The sequence below is a fragment of the Mugil cephalus genome, chromosome 16, assembly GCF_022458985.1.
Source record: "Mugil cephalus isolate CIBA_MC_2020 chromosome 16, CIBA_Mcephalus_1.1, whole genome shotgun sequence".
Taxonomy (NCBI): domain Eukaryota; kingdom Metazoa; phylum Chordata; class Actinopteri; order Mugiliformes; family Mugilidae; genus Mugil; species Mugil cephalus.
In genome coordinates this window covers 13,032,354-13,046,890 of record NC_061785.1, presented here as the reverse complement: position 1 = coordinate 13,046,890, position 14,537 = coordinate 13,032,354, and the positions used below count along the sequence as shown (strand labels likewise).

The following is a 14,537-nucleotide window of genomic DNA, read 5'->3' as shown; positions in this document are numbered from 1 at the left end:
ACACTCCACCTCATCCCCAGTGTGAAGCACGGCGGAGGCAGCATCATGATGTTTTGCAGTAGGCCCTGGTCGGCTGGTAGTAGGTAGAGGGTAAAATGAATGCAGCATGACGCAGGGGAAATCCCGTAGGATAATCTGATTCAGTCGGGAGGAGAACTATGACTTGTAAGAAGTGTTATTTAGTTTCCGGTGAGTCAATGACTTGAAACAAACTGAAAATCTCTAAAGACGTGGTTTATCTCCAGTCACCTGACAGAGCTTAAGGGGGTTGCAAAGAAAATAAAATAAAAAAAAATGTTTCTATTGTTTATAAAGTTTAGTGGATTTATACCTGTCTACCAAATACTGACTTAAAGAGTGAATTATACGATCATATTATCACAAACATATATCTTTGTTTTAACCTTTGACAGTAAAGTGTAAATTCCTTTCATTTAAAAAAGAAGAGTTTATATTATTTGGATCAAAATGAAATTGGGTCACTGGGTCACTGGGTCATAAAAGACAAAAATGTGTATTCAATGACTGTGCCCTGACGAGAAGGTCACACCCATTAAAAAATCTGAAACCATTGTTTTCCTCTGTGGTCATTTTTAGCCCACCCCGTCACATCAGTTACTCAACGGATGATGCTGAGGCGTCTCGGGGCGTGGACACTGGCATTCTCCAGGTTGATGATGTTTATATGATGAACCGTGTTTATTGGATTTATTTTGTTACTGATTTTAATGGAAATTGTTTCACCCCAGAATCTATCTCTAAACATTCACGACAGACCCGGTGTTAATCCAGAACAATTAGCTGAAGACAAATCGGACCAGTGTCCAGAGGAAGTTCTCCAATTCCCTGGAAATTTATGATTACAACTGTGACTCATGCACTTGACCTCGGATGTGTCTTCATAAGAAATCCAGCAGGAAGGCAGCTGCCAAACAGCTGTCAGACGATCAGGACTCCGCCTCACATCAGACTAAACAAAAGGAATCCCAGAGGAGGCAATCATTCAGCACTCTGCAGCAACACTCCTGTCGTGTTTGGATTCGAGTGAAGCAACATGATTACTAAGAGAAGCTTTGGAGTCCTTTTGTTCACGCTGGCAGCTCTTGCAGCCGATGCAGTAAGGGTGCTTTATCTGCACATACGTTTTGTTTTTTGCATTTACTAACCTTCATGAGACTTCATCTCACTTTTTTATGCTTTCAGGGTTTGTTGAGACATAAAAGACGGCAGAGGCATTCCTCCTCATCCTCTTCGTACTCCTTCTCCTTTAAAATTGCAGGTGAGAATCTCCACACTGACTGAAGCTCTTTGTTTCTGCCCGCTGAGCTTTAAGTGCATCATTTTCCGTTCTAGATGACACCTGTCTCAACGGAGGAACATCTATCCCGTCCCTGTTGACCGGTGAACACATGTTTTGTTTGTGCCTTCGCGGCTTTGAAGGGACCCACTGTGAAACAGGTGAGGAGCAGAACGTCCCCCTCCCCACCAAACTCCATTCACGTCTTCAGTGTTTTTAAGCGTCCTCTTCTTGCCTTTGGTTTAGCACTCGGTGAGAGCTGTTACGAGGGCGCCGGGTTGTACTACAGAGGCACCGTGTCCAAATCGCACAGTGGAAAAACATGTGAGCCGTGGGATTCAGACGCCAGGAGTCGGTACCTGTCGTCTGATCTCCACTCAGGGTGGCACAACTACTGCAGGTAGGTTTTGATCTGCACCCACACACTGGCTGAGTGATTACTGGTGTGTGACTTTATCAGATTTGACTCATGCTGCTGGCATAGTAACACAAATTGATTAAACTGTGGCATGAAACGAGGCGTGTCCGCATTCCCTACAATGTGTTTACATTGCTTTTACTTCAACCTCTGTGCGGTGGAGCGTTGTACAGTTTGATGGATGCCTTGTTATTCTTCTTTCAGAAACCTTTACTACAGACGCCGCCCGTGGTGTTACGTTAGGAAAAATCAGGAGCTGGTGCAGGAGTACTGTGATATTCCCCGCTGTGACGTGGAGCTGAGTGAGTGTCATATCCCTAACTACTAACTACTAACTAACTGTGATTAAAACGGATGCAGCGTTTGTTGCGTGTCAGATGTTAGAACAGGTTCGTGTGATCGATTTAGACATTCAGACGTATTGTTTTGAAATCGTAACAAAAAATTTCCGTCTAGATTTCATTATGAGGTGTGGTTCAACCAATATCGAAATAAACCTAGACCTTCAACCTTGAACCTGCTTACTACTGAATTCAAAATGGAAATAATAATAATGTATATTTCTGAATAGCACTAGTTTAATATAGAACACATATAGTAGGTATGGGGTACTACCTACTTAATCTCTCCATCAGTTTGAGGTCCTTGGCCTGAAAAATGTACGACACCCCTGAGTACTGTAGAGTCCTGTACCCATTTCACATTATAAGGTGTAAAAACAATAAAATAAAAAACACAAAAACGCTGAATAATAGACAAACAAGTTATTTCTTACAGTTAAAAAAAAATCTATAATTCTTCCTGTTGTCCTCACAGTTTCTGTGTACGTTTTCAGGTGGAAATAAAATGAAAAAAATGCTTTCAGGGGTTAAATGTTTCAAGAGAATCTAATCCGTCACTGGATTTAATCACATTAATTTCTGATCTTTCAGTTACAACTACACCTGCACCATCTGAGCCACCAACAGGTGAGTCCTCACCATCGCTTCCTGCTCTCATGTTTTTTCCCAGCCTGAGCTTTGACCTTAGATTCGTCTTTCAGAGCTGACATGCGGCCAGCGCTCCAGAAGAAAGCAGACCAAGATCGTGGGAGGAACAGTTGCCACTGTGGAATCCCACCCGTGGATGGCCGCCATATTTTGGCGTAGCAAATCCGGCCACACGGTTTTCCTGTGCGGGGGTAGCCTAATCTCCGGCTGCTGGGTCCTCACAGCCGCCCACTGCTTCCATGATGGGTACGGGGTGAGATCACTTACTGAAACCGCAGCAGGTGTTTAGACATGAACTGATTCCGAGAATTTGTGTTGCAGCTCTCGAAGCAAACCCGGACACTTCTCCGTCACTTTGGGGAAAAACGCCCTGAATGAGAGCGACCCGAATGTGGAGCAAAGGTTCGGAGTTGAAGAAATCTTCATCCATGAGGAGTTTGACGACAGTGAAGGCAACTACAACAATGATATTGGTGAGAACACGTTCGTGGAAGCATCCCTTCCCAGAAAGTCATGTTAACTGGTGAAATTAGCTCGCTAAGCAAAACCAAGACAGATAAATATGTTTGAAACTCAATCATTTGGCTTAGTTTAAGTGAAACAATCAAACTGAATATTTGCATGGAAAATGGACTATAAAGAAAGGTAATAAAAGGTGAAAATCCAGCTTCAGTTCCAAATAAACTGCCTCACGATTTAAAAGAGGCAGATAAACATTTTGCATTCAAGAAGAGTCCTGAGATATTTATTCACCAGCCCAACATAAGGACTTTCTTGAATTTGGTTTTGCAGCTTAGATACTTCATTACCGACCCCTAATCAAATTAAAAATCCAATTAAAGCAGTGATGTTTGTCAACTGTCCTGCAGCTCTCCTGAAGCTGAGGGCCAAACATGGAAAATGTGCCAAGGAGAGCAACTTGGTGAAGACGGTCTGCCTGCCACCGCCTCAGCAGAGCCTCCGGCCCGGTGTCAGCTGTGAGATCTGTGGATACGGGAAAGAGAAACACAGTAAAGTCATCTTAGTAATATTTTGATTCTGAAGTAGTGCAGTTTCGTATGTGAAACATGAATATCAAAGGGCCGAAAACAAGTCTTCATTAAAACTGCCCCAAAATAACATGTATTTAAAATATAAAACATGTTAACGTATTACTGACACCAGGAAAAATGACAGTTTGTGGGGATGTCCACATACTGCACTAGCACTTTTAGCTTACTCTACTTTCAGTTAGCCATTTATACTAAATATAAAGTTAAATACTTAATTAACATTTAAACCGATCACCTATTACAATTTATCTGGTGCTTTCGTCAAAATATTTATTACTTTTCACTTAACCTATTTAACTTAAGCTAGCTGTCTTTCAAACATTTATCCCATTTATCAATAACTTTTTAGTGTTACTTTTAGCAAAACACTTCACATAACTTAACATAAGTTAACTATTGCAACCATTTATCCATTAAGTTGATCTAGCATTACCTGTTTAAAAGTAAAAATATTAAAATATCAGTACCACAATTATGTGTAGGTGACGGTTTACCAACCCACTGATTCATTTTGAAACTTAAGCTAACTATTCAGCCAGATATTTATTTATTTCATGCTAGCATTATTGTGTCAGATTCATTACCTACTATCTACACAGAACGTTAAACAAACTGTTAACCATTTAATCCTTTATTTTCAAATGGCTATGTGCTATTTCATTTCACAGCATCAAGCCTTTTATGCATCTGACACATGTAAATCACTGAGTCAAGAATGAACTTGTCTAAAATATGTTATGTTGGCATTTTTCTCCTCTGCAGGTTTGTGGTATAGGTCTCAGTATCTCCGACAGGCCCAGGTGAACCTCTTGGCGGACGACGTGTGTCGACGTTCAGATTATTATGGAGATTTGATCACTGACAACATGCTTTGTGCCGGTCGTGCCGATTGGAGCCAGGACGCCTGCGAGGTATTTGTACATGTCCGGACTCGACTCTGCCTCAACAGGTCGAGCGTCGATTACTTCTAATGCTGTTTTTCAACAGGGCGACTCAGGAGGGCCTCTGGTGTGTGGGTTCGATGGCAAGTTCTTCTTGTTTGGGGTCATCAGCTGGGGCGACGGCTGCGCGAAGGAGTTCAGACCAGGCGTTTACACCAAAGTGACCAATTACAACAAGTGGATTGAACAGAAGACGGGGCTGGCCGCCATCACTGCTGGAAACATGTTTCCTCAGAAATGACAAATTTTTTAGCTTAAAGGCAAAGGTCGGCAAAAAACAATGGAAAATTGTTAGTTTAAAGGAATAAATAGGTAGGCAAATTCTGCAGGATGAATTAAACATTAAAGTTTATTCTTGACTAACATCCATATGCAGAAAGTTTAGCTCAACTTCAACGTATTAACAGTTCCAGCTGTAACTATAATGACTGGAAGCACAACTGGATGCTAAAAGGTAGCTAAACGTGTCAGGTAGTGGTGGAAATAGTGAAACAGCCTGCTGAAAGTAGAGGATGAAATGGTTAGCTGGTTAAAGGTTTGGTAAACAACTCAATAATGCTAGCTAAACTTAATGGATAAAGGATTCAAAAGGCTAGCTAAACAGTTATCTTAAGCGGTTTGCCAAAAATAACACTAAATACTATAGTCTACTGATTGAGCTCTACTTAATTGTTAAATAGCTGAAACAGGCACATACAAGTCTGGGATTTAAAGTCTTAGTAGAATAGCCAGGTGAAATAAATTAAATAAATGTTTACTTAACATTAATAAGGTTGATGAACTGTTAGCTATGCATAACAATAACATTGATATTTTAACATTTTTAAACAGGCTACCAAACTTAATTTAAACTTAAAACTTAAACTTAATTTATTTGATTCAAAGGTTAAGTTTATCTTAATTAAGTAAAGGTATTAGGAAATCTGCTGAATGTAACTGACATTGTCTTTATGAGGTCCACATTAGCTAGTTAGCTTGTTAGCTAGTTAGCTCAAACTGCTGATTAAAGCAACAGATGTAACATTTGACTCTTGCTGTATTATTGCCAGACTTGTTTTTATATTTTTGTATATGATATTTGCACGTTTTTTTTGTTGTCTTCTGGTCATATTTTTGTCTTCTGCTGATTTACTGTCAGTCAGGATGTTTGTGTTGTGTTATTTATGTACTGTACTACATTTATTGTTTTATATCGGGGAGCGGTAATCTCTCTAAACTATTTTGTATTCAAGGCTTCTGAACTGTTTGAACGATTGTCTAATAGGAGGCATTGTACGGTGTACAAAATGTACATAAAGGTTTTGTAATCCGTTGTTGATCCTAATAAAAGGATGGGTTTTGTCATGACTTCCTTGATGTGTGTGTCCTTTGTCAGTCGTTGTTCTGACCACAAGATGGCGCCACAGTGAAGAAAATAAAAGAGCAGCAGCTGACACACCAAGAACACTTACTTGCCAGTCCATTGGGTACACCAGTGAGTCAAACTGTTGTCTTGGGTCCCCTTTTCGTCTTTCATTTTGTTTTAAAGGTTGCTTTGCTTCACTAACGCACAACTTATTTGTCTTTGTCATACATCTGTGTTTCTTCTTTGTCATTTTTCTTCATATTTTGTGTCACACTCATTTTCTGTCTCTTTCTAGACGTTTTGTTCCTGTATATTGTAGTTTTTTATAGTTCACATTCTGCTTCTGTTTTTAATCTTTGGTCATTTATCCTTTTTCATTTATCACCATGTGTTTTGATTGGTTTCTACTGGTATCTTATGTCATGCCGCGTCAATTTTGCTTCTGTTTGTACTTATTTTGCTTCTTTTCATTTTTGTGGTTGTTTTTCAAATTGTTCAGTCGAGCAGCTTCATCTGGCATCATCCATGACTTGGTGCTGTATCAAGGAGGTAGCCACATCCTTCAACAGAGACCAAGTGCATCAGCCCCCTGAGCTCTCCACCACCACCACAGAAGAAGAAAGGCCACACCCCAAGACCCTCACAACCCAAACTACAACCAGATGTCTGCTACGACAGCTCGGGACACTTGGTCTCTGAGATGGGAGGGCTTTCCTGAAATGCTTTGTCGCATATCATAAGAGTTAATGTTGAAAATGTTTCCTTATTAATGTTGAAATAAAGTGTATCAGTGGATATTTATTGGTTTTTATTTCTTTATAAATGGGCTTTTTATTTATTTATTTATTTTAGATTTTTTTTTCTATATTTGTGCTATTTGTATGAAATTACGTACGTTAACCATTAAGTGACATCTCAACCATTTTGTCAGTAATTTAAAAACCTGTGAAGTGCATCAAATAAAAATAAAATAAAAAAATTGATTGTAGGGGAATAAGAAACATCTTGTGTCTTGTGTGCTCTTGTGTCTTTTTTGTAGTTTTTCCTCATATTGTGTCATGTTGCACATATTGTGTCATGTTGCAGAGACGTGAAGCTGTCACTTCACGTCTCTGCAGTTGTTTTTGTCTTTTGTCCCCTCGGATTGAGGACATTAGAAGGACTGAGCCAGTGACTTTTCACATGCCGGGACAGGCTGCACATAGTTCAAACATCCAGACGTTAAGGACAAGGTGTGTTGTTCATGACAATGTCAACTATGACAACACCGTTTATCCAGAGAAAACAGTGTACGTGAAGAACTGAATTTACGAGGGGCTGGCGCAATTCATCCTTTCAGATAAACCGGTTTAAGCTTCATCCAAAATGAGTCACGACTGGGTCCATCATGATTGAGAGCAACTCGTTACGCTTTTACTCTCTCCAGATTTTCAAGTAAATTCACCTGTCAAACACTGACAGGCCAAACATCTTGGTAATTATTTCTGTCATCTATCTTATCGCTTCTATCAGAGAAAACAACAACTGTGTTCTCAGAGTGTACACATCACCTGTGCTGCTCTGAACACAGGGTCACACCTACCCCTGTAAATCAGGTGTAGGTGTGTCTGAGAGGGCGTGGCTTCGCTCTCGTCTCCAAACTGAACTCGACCCGTTTTCAGAGAACCCTCCGCCATCCTGTGCGTGACATAAAGTCAAGTAAGTGCTCTTATTTTGACATATTTCTGCAGTAAAGCCGGAGCTCTGTGTGTAAAGTGGTGATTTTAGTGGATGAAAGTGTGTCATTGAGGCTGCTGGACGTCTTTGTTTGAGTCTGAATGTGTCACTTATCATGATTTGTTCTACCTGACGGCTGCAGGTTCCTGTTCTCAACCTCCATCTTGTGGTCAAAGTCAAGCCGCTGTCATCATGCCTGAGACTGCAGAGTCCCACTCCGTCACCCTCACCACCAACCGCAACTGCACCATAGAGATCACCAATGTCAGCTCCGTTTTCTGTCTCATCAACCCCAAGTAAGAGCTGCCATTCTCAGTTAACTCTCTAAAGCTTTGCGTTTAGCTTAGAGAAGACTAAGGGCTCCTAATTGTTATTTGTCTTCTTTTGTGGGGATTTTTCCATCTTAAGCTGATGTAGTTTTATTAACTTTACATCAACTTGAGCAGCATCAGTTTCAACAGCCTGATACCGTGCTTGGAATAATGTTAGTTCGGTGCTTGTGTTTTGATTTGAACTTTTCCATGCGTCCTTTCGCCCGTTCAGGATTCACATGGAAAGCGGCTTCCCCTTCAGCCCCCCGCAGCCCACCGTACGGACCACCAAGACCGAGGTCTGCTCCTTCACCAAGGATGACAACACGGCGACGGGCGCCGTGGGCGTCCTGACCTACGAGCTGTTCGACATGCGGCAACGCCACTGCAACGAGCTGATCGCCATCATGTTCTCCGTGCCCTTCGACTACAACTTCTACAAGAACTGGCTCGGCGTGGGAATCTTCGAGAAGACGCGGGCCTGCGACGACAAGCTATACGACTTAATGTACAAGGGCAAGGATTTCACCAACTTCGTGCGCCACGAGGCAGATGGCTCAGGCGTGGTGTACAAGGGGAGGGCGGTGGACGTGAGGGCGTGCATGTCGGACGAGGGCCGGGCCATGATTAAGCTGGAGGTGTATGACAGGATGGGCAGATGAACGTGTTCAGAGTGCAATGTTCAAATGCATCAAAATGTTGAAAATGTCCTCATCATTCTTTTGTATGAGTGCTTTAAATGAATAAAAAATAAAACAAACAAATCAACTTCTTGTCTTTGATTTTTCTTTTTGCAAACGATTTACACAATCAGAGGGAGTCAGGCTGCACAGATTTTGTGCGTTGGTCTCCTCAAGCAGACAGACAAATAAAAAGGTGTGGCGCATAAGTAAACAGCCATGCATGAAACAATAACATGAGAAACTCAACAAACCAGTGTGAAGACAAGCAAAGCTGCGGTTGAGGTGGTTTTGACGGTTACACCTTGTGTCATCACATCTATGTGACATACCTGAATCAAAGATGAGACACTGGGCGTTAGACGGGAGGAAGGGTCAACGGGGAGGAGACGTTTGCTGTGGGTGGAAACGGATTTGGGCGCGTCCTGTTCCCCAACAAGACTTACCTGAAGTCTCAGTCGGGCTTTGCAAGAGGGAGAAACGCACCTGTGATCCGGACAGGTAAGCTGAACTCATCTCTTTTTGATTTAACTTCTTTTTATTGTAAAAAAAAATATATGTGAAGAAGCAGTTTATGTCCTGATTAAGCCCTCCATCCGATCTGTAGTTTGTCACAGCCTTTACGAGCAACTATGGGTGAATCAGCGGAGGTCGTGGCTGCCAACCTCAAGAGCAGAAGAAATGTGACCATCGAGATCACAAACCTCACCAACAACTACTGCCTGATTGATCCCAAGTAAGAAAAACAAGTGCACCCTAACCCTAACCCTGATTCTAACCCTAGTGTCATAGACTGCTCCTTAATCTTTCTCCTTGATGTAAAACAGGGTTTACCTGGAGAGCGGGAACGTCCACAGCCCTCCCCAACCCACCATCCGCCCACTCAAGACCGAAGTGTGCAACTTCAGCAAGACCAGCGCTAAGGCCACAGGGGCAGTCGGCGTACTGACCTATGACCTCTTCGAGAGACAAAGCAACTGCGCCAAGGAGACACTCGCCATCATGTTCTCCGTGCCCTACGACTGCAACTTGTACAAGAACTGGTTGGCCATTGGCATCTTCAGCCAGGGCAAGGCGGTCAACGAGAGCCTGTACAAGGAGATGTACTACAATAAAGAGGAGGGCTTCGTCCGTCAGGAGGCCAACGGCAGCGGGCTCACCTTCGAGGGCAATGTCCTGGACATCAAGGCCACCATGTCTCCGCTGGGCAGAGCCATCCTGAAGGTGGAGGTGTGGGACAAGCTCTTCTGTCCCATTGGACAACAGCAACACTGAGTGACCTTTGACTGAATGATCTTACTGATGTATCTAGTCTTTAGTATCTACTGTCTGTTCAGTCAATAAATAAACCTATGAGACAAACGGTGTCAGTGGAGTAATCATTAGAAACTTGCGGAGCAAGTTGTGTTCACATGAGTCATGAATTAAATTGGTTCACTGCCCGCTTCAGTTTACACAAAGTAGAGGGTTTAAAAATAAGAATATAACAGCAGTCGTAGCTCTTCGCTTTTTAATATCTTACTATTTTTTAATAAAAGTGGTAATTAAAGACCGAAAGAGATCCATGTACAAGATAATATTTTAAATAAATATCCCTCTGTCCAAAGCTTATAAGACTGAGAGTAGTAGCTCAGGGATATGCACAGCTAGGCTGATGTGCATTTTTAATTTTTATGATTTATATATATATATATATATATATATATATATATATATATATATATATATATATATATATATATATATATATATATATTATATATATATATATATATATATTATATATATGTATATATTAATGTGTATATATATATATTATATTATATATATATATATATATATATATATATATATATATATATATATATATAATTATAAAAAAGGTGGAACAATTCTGATATGATTTATGAGTATTAAACTACTTTTCATGCTGACAGTAAATCATTTTTCAGGAAACTTAACGCCTGTGACCTTTTTAGATGACATAAGATTGTTTTTGTACATTATACCTCAGGGATCCTTCCTTCTGTCCTATCTTCCGTTCTAACTTCATCATCAAATCTGTCTGCACCCGAAATCAGTGATAATCCGTCTACTTTACTGTCATAATGTTATGGCCGATGGATGCATACTGTCAACAATAATGGTGGAGGTAGCGTGATGCGGACACAAACATCACATTCCGATGTTGGTTTGTGTTTGTTTTGTTAAATACATTTTTTTTTTAAAAAGGCAAGTACAACAAACTGTTTATGGATCAATTAAACTTGGATTATTTTTTTTTATCCATTATTAGAAGCTGAACAACGTTTGTTCCAGTTTATGTCAGTTGTTTTGTAAAATCATATAGTGTGTGACATATAAAGACTTCTGACTGTTTTTGGCTGAGATTAGCAAACAATGACAAAATCTTAGACACGCCAATGCACGCTCATAAGTCTCTATCAGAGCATGTTCCCATAGAGCCTGCTAACATTCAGCCTGGTATCATAAGTCCTTTCACTGAGCTTGTTCCCGTAGAGCCAAAATTTAACCTTGCATAAACATGAAGGTTTTGTGTTTTGTGTAGAGTTCATGAGTTTCAGAGCCAATTCCTGCAACTGGCTTTTTTTTATCCAGAACATCCCATTTCTTTTGAGGAAGTCTCGACCGCAGTGACACCTTTTTGAGACCAACAAACCATAAAGAGGAAGGCGCAGGGAAGTGGAAGAGTGACTCAGAATAAGAAATGTTTGATCAGGAAAATCACGTGGTCTTTCCGTTTCTTTCCAAACTTAAGTTTAATAAGATCAAGCAGGTGAAAACTTAACATTTATGGACATGGACATTATCCTGTGCTTCTGTGAGTGGATCTGCAACCAAGGTGAAACCACAGTGGTTGCAGGTCATGAATCGTTTCTGTAGTGGTTGTTTGTCAAGAAAAGTTCATTTTAGTTTTACCCAGTTCCTCTTCCTTCATCCTCTACTCCTTTCTCCCCCCTTTTTCTCTTCTTTTCAGGCACCATCTGGGGTCCACACTTGGCCAGCCACCATCTTCAGGACAAAGCCCCCCACAATGATTCTCTTTCACTCTGGCCACTAACGCCAAGCCCAAACAAGCCTGAAAATACATTATCTACTTCTAACCGTCTAATGTATTGCACTGCTCATAAAACACCTTGATGACAGTATTGAACCTGTCCTTCAGGTACATCTCCAGCGTTTCCAGGGACATCCGTCTCACATCGTATCCTCTGAACTGCTTCTTAGTCGACTTGCTGATAGGAACAATCTCTTCGGTACTATTGGGGTCGTTGCGTCCGATGGCCGCGTACGTTGGAAAGACCTCCCTCAGCTCTTCTGGAAGACTGTGGTTGTAGTTTGGGCAGCAATACGCTGACCACATGTATTCAGGCACGGCAACACGGTGATTCTTGAGCCAGGGCTCAGAGCTCCTATAAGGGATGATGCCTGTCACTATGTAAGCCTCTCCCAAACAGTAAGCCGCTATGGTCTTGTTGACGGTCTGCTCCAGTAGCTCCCAGGGCCCGTCGTTAGAGCCCGGCTTCTGGGGAACCACATTGGTGAGGGTGAAGGTAGAAGCGCGGGCCTTGTGGCTCCGGTGGTGGAGGCTGGGGTTCAAGTGGCCGCGAGAGTAGGTTGAGTTGATGTAATCCTGGTCTACAGCCTGGCTTTCCACCACATTCTGGTCCAAGGGACCCGGGGGGAAGGGGATCATGTTACCGCCAGCTCCTGGATAAGCTAACTGTAGGGAGACAGAAAGTTTTAAAGTCGGTTGCAAATCAGACACATCTTATTCTTCAAAATATTATTTAAACAAGTGTTAAAATATTCTTCTTTACACTACGAGGCAAAATTATGTGGACGTCCCTGAAACTATATGTGTAGATCTCTGAAGAGATGGGAGGGTCCAGGAGGGTGAGAGTGACCCATTAGAAGAGCTAAGTCAAAGAGGGCACATAGTGATAGAATTAATTATTCTTGATGTGACCCAGCACGAGCTGGCAGGTGACACCACACATGCATGTGGGCATTCCCTAAATATGAGTGAAACCATCGTTAGGACCCACAGTCGGGTCAGGGGACCTGGTCCCCAAGGACCATCACCCCGGGGCACCAAGGGCACCAAGCCCAGAGAAACAGTAAGAAAAAGGAGATTGAAGAGATTAAAAGGAAGAAGATAGACCAAGGAGGAGAAGAACAACGACAAGAAGCAGAAGAAAGAGGAGAAGAACAAAAGGAGATGAAAATGAAGAGAAACAAGGTAGAAGGCCCCTAACTCTGAATTGATGGAGAAGAAGAAGAAGGCGTCCAAGATGTCGCCAATGTTGCTATCCACACTGACTTCAGCTTCGTTCATCTTTTTAAACACTGGCTCCCCCATGTGGAGCAAACATGCTCAGCAAGAATGGATTTAGTCCAACCAGAGAGAAATCAGTAGGTCAAGTGTTTACATCGTTCAGGAAAACTCTGATTCTGATCAGCCTGTTCTGACTGAGGTGGTGACATGAGGCATTTATATTGTGATCATTAGAAGAAACATTAGTTTCCATGTAAATGCAGGAAGGGTCTCAACAGTTAAAACTAATCGTAAAACAAAGAAACACAGAATCCAGATCTTAAAAATAACAGCTGTTTTCTTTTTTTTGTTTGTTTGTTTGTTTTTTTGCTCAGTTCACGGACTGCCAAGAGTTCTCCTTTACTGGAACTCACTTCCTCATTTTCCTGTCGTTTACAGAAAGAGTTCAGCGTTTTATTCTACAGTGTCACAGATAAGCAAATGCAGCTTTATTGCACTGTAGACAAATCTGTGAAACGTTTGTCTACTTTTTGCTGCTACTACTTTGAAAACGGAGATCAATCCTCATCATATTAAATGTTGTGAATCATTGTTTTTTATCCTGTAAATCTTTAATCAAACTCACCTGTGGCTCAAACTTCCAGGTAGCCCTCGGCCTCTTTCCTAAAGGGACCGTGTACACATAGGCCGAGAACCACGGCGAGCGTCTCTGCCGGCTGTACAGCGTGGCGAAGCGATGCTGGTTGTAAAAACGCTGGCAGATCGGGGTTCCTGTCAGACCTTTAGGAGGCCAAGCGTTGTAGAAGAACTGCAGACACACAGAGAAATCAACGACGTCGGCCGAACACAGGCAGCAGCAGCAGCAGTAGCCCGCAGTGAAGGCCAGGACGATCCGTGAGCACAGACGAGACATTTTGACTGAGAGCTGGAGGAGGCGTTCAGAGCCGTATCATGCCCTCATGCATAACCCATACTGAGAAATATATTGAGTGTCGTTTCCTTTTCATTAACACATGTTCTCTGTGCGAAAGCAGAAGCAGTGGCCCTGCTGGTTTCGGTTGAATTAGCCAGCTGCACTTCAGTAACTTTTCTCAGAAACATTAGCAAGTTTATTTCACAATGGAAGATTTGCTGACATATTTAGTTTCTTTGTCTTTTACCTATTACCTATTTCAGTATGGACCACTTTAGTCAAAGAAAACTTATTTGGATTAGTACTGAGTGAGTAATGGTGCGACTCTGTTCTGTGCCATCATGGACATCAGGGCTTTGGTGAGAGTCTCAGGGCTTCGCTTCAGAGGTGAACGTAACTTGCAAAGATGAAAGTAACTTGATACAATTTAAATAGAGTCAATAACAAGTGTGTCAAGAAACCGTGAACAGAAGCCAGATCATATGGGTGCAGACAGCATAAATGAATATTATGAATGCTAGTTCTCACTCTCATACAACGTGCATCAGCGACAACGATCAGTCACAACATTAAAA

General features: G+C 41.7%; 4 protein-coding genes across 4 annotated transcripts; 3 read left to right on the top strand and 1 right to left on the bottom strand.

The window, feature by feature from the left end:
* Positions 1 to 967: 967 nt before the first annotated feature.
* LOC125022591 (urokinase-type plasminogen activator-like) lies at positions 968 to 6,044 on the top strand. Its single transcript, XM_047609371.1, has 11 exons — positions 968 to 1,117; positions 1,204 to 1,279; positions 1,354 to 1,458; positions 1,544 to 1,697; positions 1,920 to 2,017; positions 2,648 to 2,683; positions 2,758 to 2,950; positions 3,026 to 3,177; positions 3,574 to 3,714; positions 4,519 to 4,667; positions 4,744 to 6,044. Exons 1-11 carry the CDS (start codon positions 1,055 to 1,057, stop codon positions 4,936 to 4,938), a joined length of 1,362 nt encoding a protein of 453 aa, XP_047465327.1. The 5' UTR covers positions 968 to 1,054; the 3' UTR covers positions 4,939 to 6,044.
* Positions 6,045 to 7,574: 1,530 nt separating this feature from the next.
* Positions 7,575 to 8,837, top strand: LOC125022510 (DELTA-sagatoxin-Srs1a-like). The gene is made up of 3 exons (XM_047609210.1): positions 7,575 to 7,740; positions 7,901 to 8,054; positions 8,302 to 8,837. The coding sequence occupies exons 2-3, from the start codon at positions 7,951 to 7,953 to the stop codon at positions 8,729 to 8,731; spliced, it is 534 nt and encodes a 177-aa protein (XP_047465166.1). The 5' UTR covers positions 7,575 to 7,740; positions 7,901 to 7,950; the 3' UTR covers positions 8,732 to 8,837.
* Positions 8,838 to 9,077: 240 nt separating this feature from the next.
* LOC125022508 (DELTA-sagatoxin-Srs1a-like) lies at positions 9,078 to 10,111 on the top strand. The gene is made up of 3 exons (XM_047609206.1): positions 9,078 to 9,250; positions 9,357 to 9,485; positions 9,577 to 10,111. The coding sequence occupies exons 1-3, from the start codon at positions 9,093 to 9,095 to the stop codon at positions 10,022 to 10,024; spliced, it is 735 nt and encodes a 244-aa protein (XP_047465162.1). The 5' UTR covers positions 9,078 to 9,092; the 3' UTR covers positions 10,025 to 10,111.
* A 1,399-nt stretch (positions 10,112 to 11,510) lies between these two features.
* LOC125022595 (endonuclease domain-containing 1 protein-like) lies at positions 11,511 to 14,036 on the bottom strand. Its single transcript, XM_047609375.1, has 2 exons — positions 13,675 to 14,036; positions 11,511 to 12,494 (listed from the first exon to the last, which is right to left on the bottom strand). Exons 1-2 carry the CDS (start codon positions 13,960 to 13,962, stop codon positions 11,871 to 11,873), a joined length of 912 nt encoding a protein of 303 aa, XP_047465331.1. The 5' UTR covers positions 13,963 to 14,036; the 3' UTR covers positions 11,511 to 11,870.
* Between the last annotated feature and the right edge of the window lie 501 nt (positions 14,037 to 14,537).

Coding starts and splice junctions, on each gene's coding strand:
- LOC125022591 (XM_047609371.1), top strand. CDS start 1,055: ATGATTACTAAGAGAAGCTTTGGAGTCCTTTTGTTCACGCTGGCAGCT. Junction 1,698..1,919: donor GGGTGGCACAACTACTGCAG/GTAGGTTTTGAT, acceptor TTCTTCTTTCAG/AAACCTTTACTACAGACGCC. Junction 3,178..3,573: donor CAACTACAACAATGATATTG/GTGAGAACACGT, acceptor ACTGTCCTGCAG/CTCTCCTGAAGCTGAGGGCC.
- LOC125022595 (XM_047609375.1), bottom strand. CDS start 13,962: ATGTCTCGTCTGTGCTCACGGATCGTCCTGGCCTTCACTGCGGGCTAC. Junction 12,495..13,674: donor CCTGGAAGTTTGAGCCACAG/GTGAGTTTGATT, acceptor GTCTCCCTACAG/TTAGCTTATCCAGGAGCTGG.
- LOC125022510 (XM_047609210.1), top strand. CDS start 7,951: ATGCCTGAGACTGCAGAGTCCCACTCCGTCACCCTCACCACCAACCGC. Junction 8,055..8,301: donor TTCTGTCTCATCAACCCCAA/GTAAGAGCTGCC, acceptor TCGCCCGTTCAG/GATTCACATGGAAAGCGGCT.
- LOC125022508 (XM_047609206.1), top strand. CDS start 9,093: ATGAGACACTGGGCGTTAGACGGGAGGAAGGGTCAACGGGGAGGAGAC. Junction 9,251..9,356: donor CGCACCTGTGATCCGGACAG/GTAAGCTGAACT, acceptor TCCGATCTGTAG/TTTGTCACAGCCTTTACGAG. Junction 9,486..9,576: donor TACTGCCTGATTGATCCCAA/GTAAGAAAAACA, acceptor GATGTAAAACAG/GGTTTACCTGGAGAGCGGGA.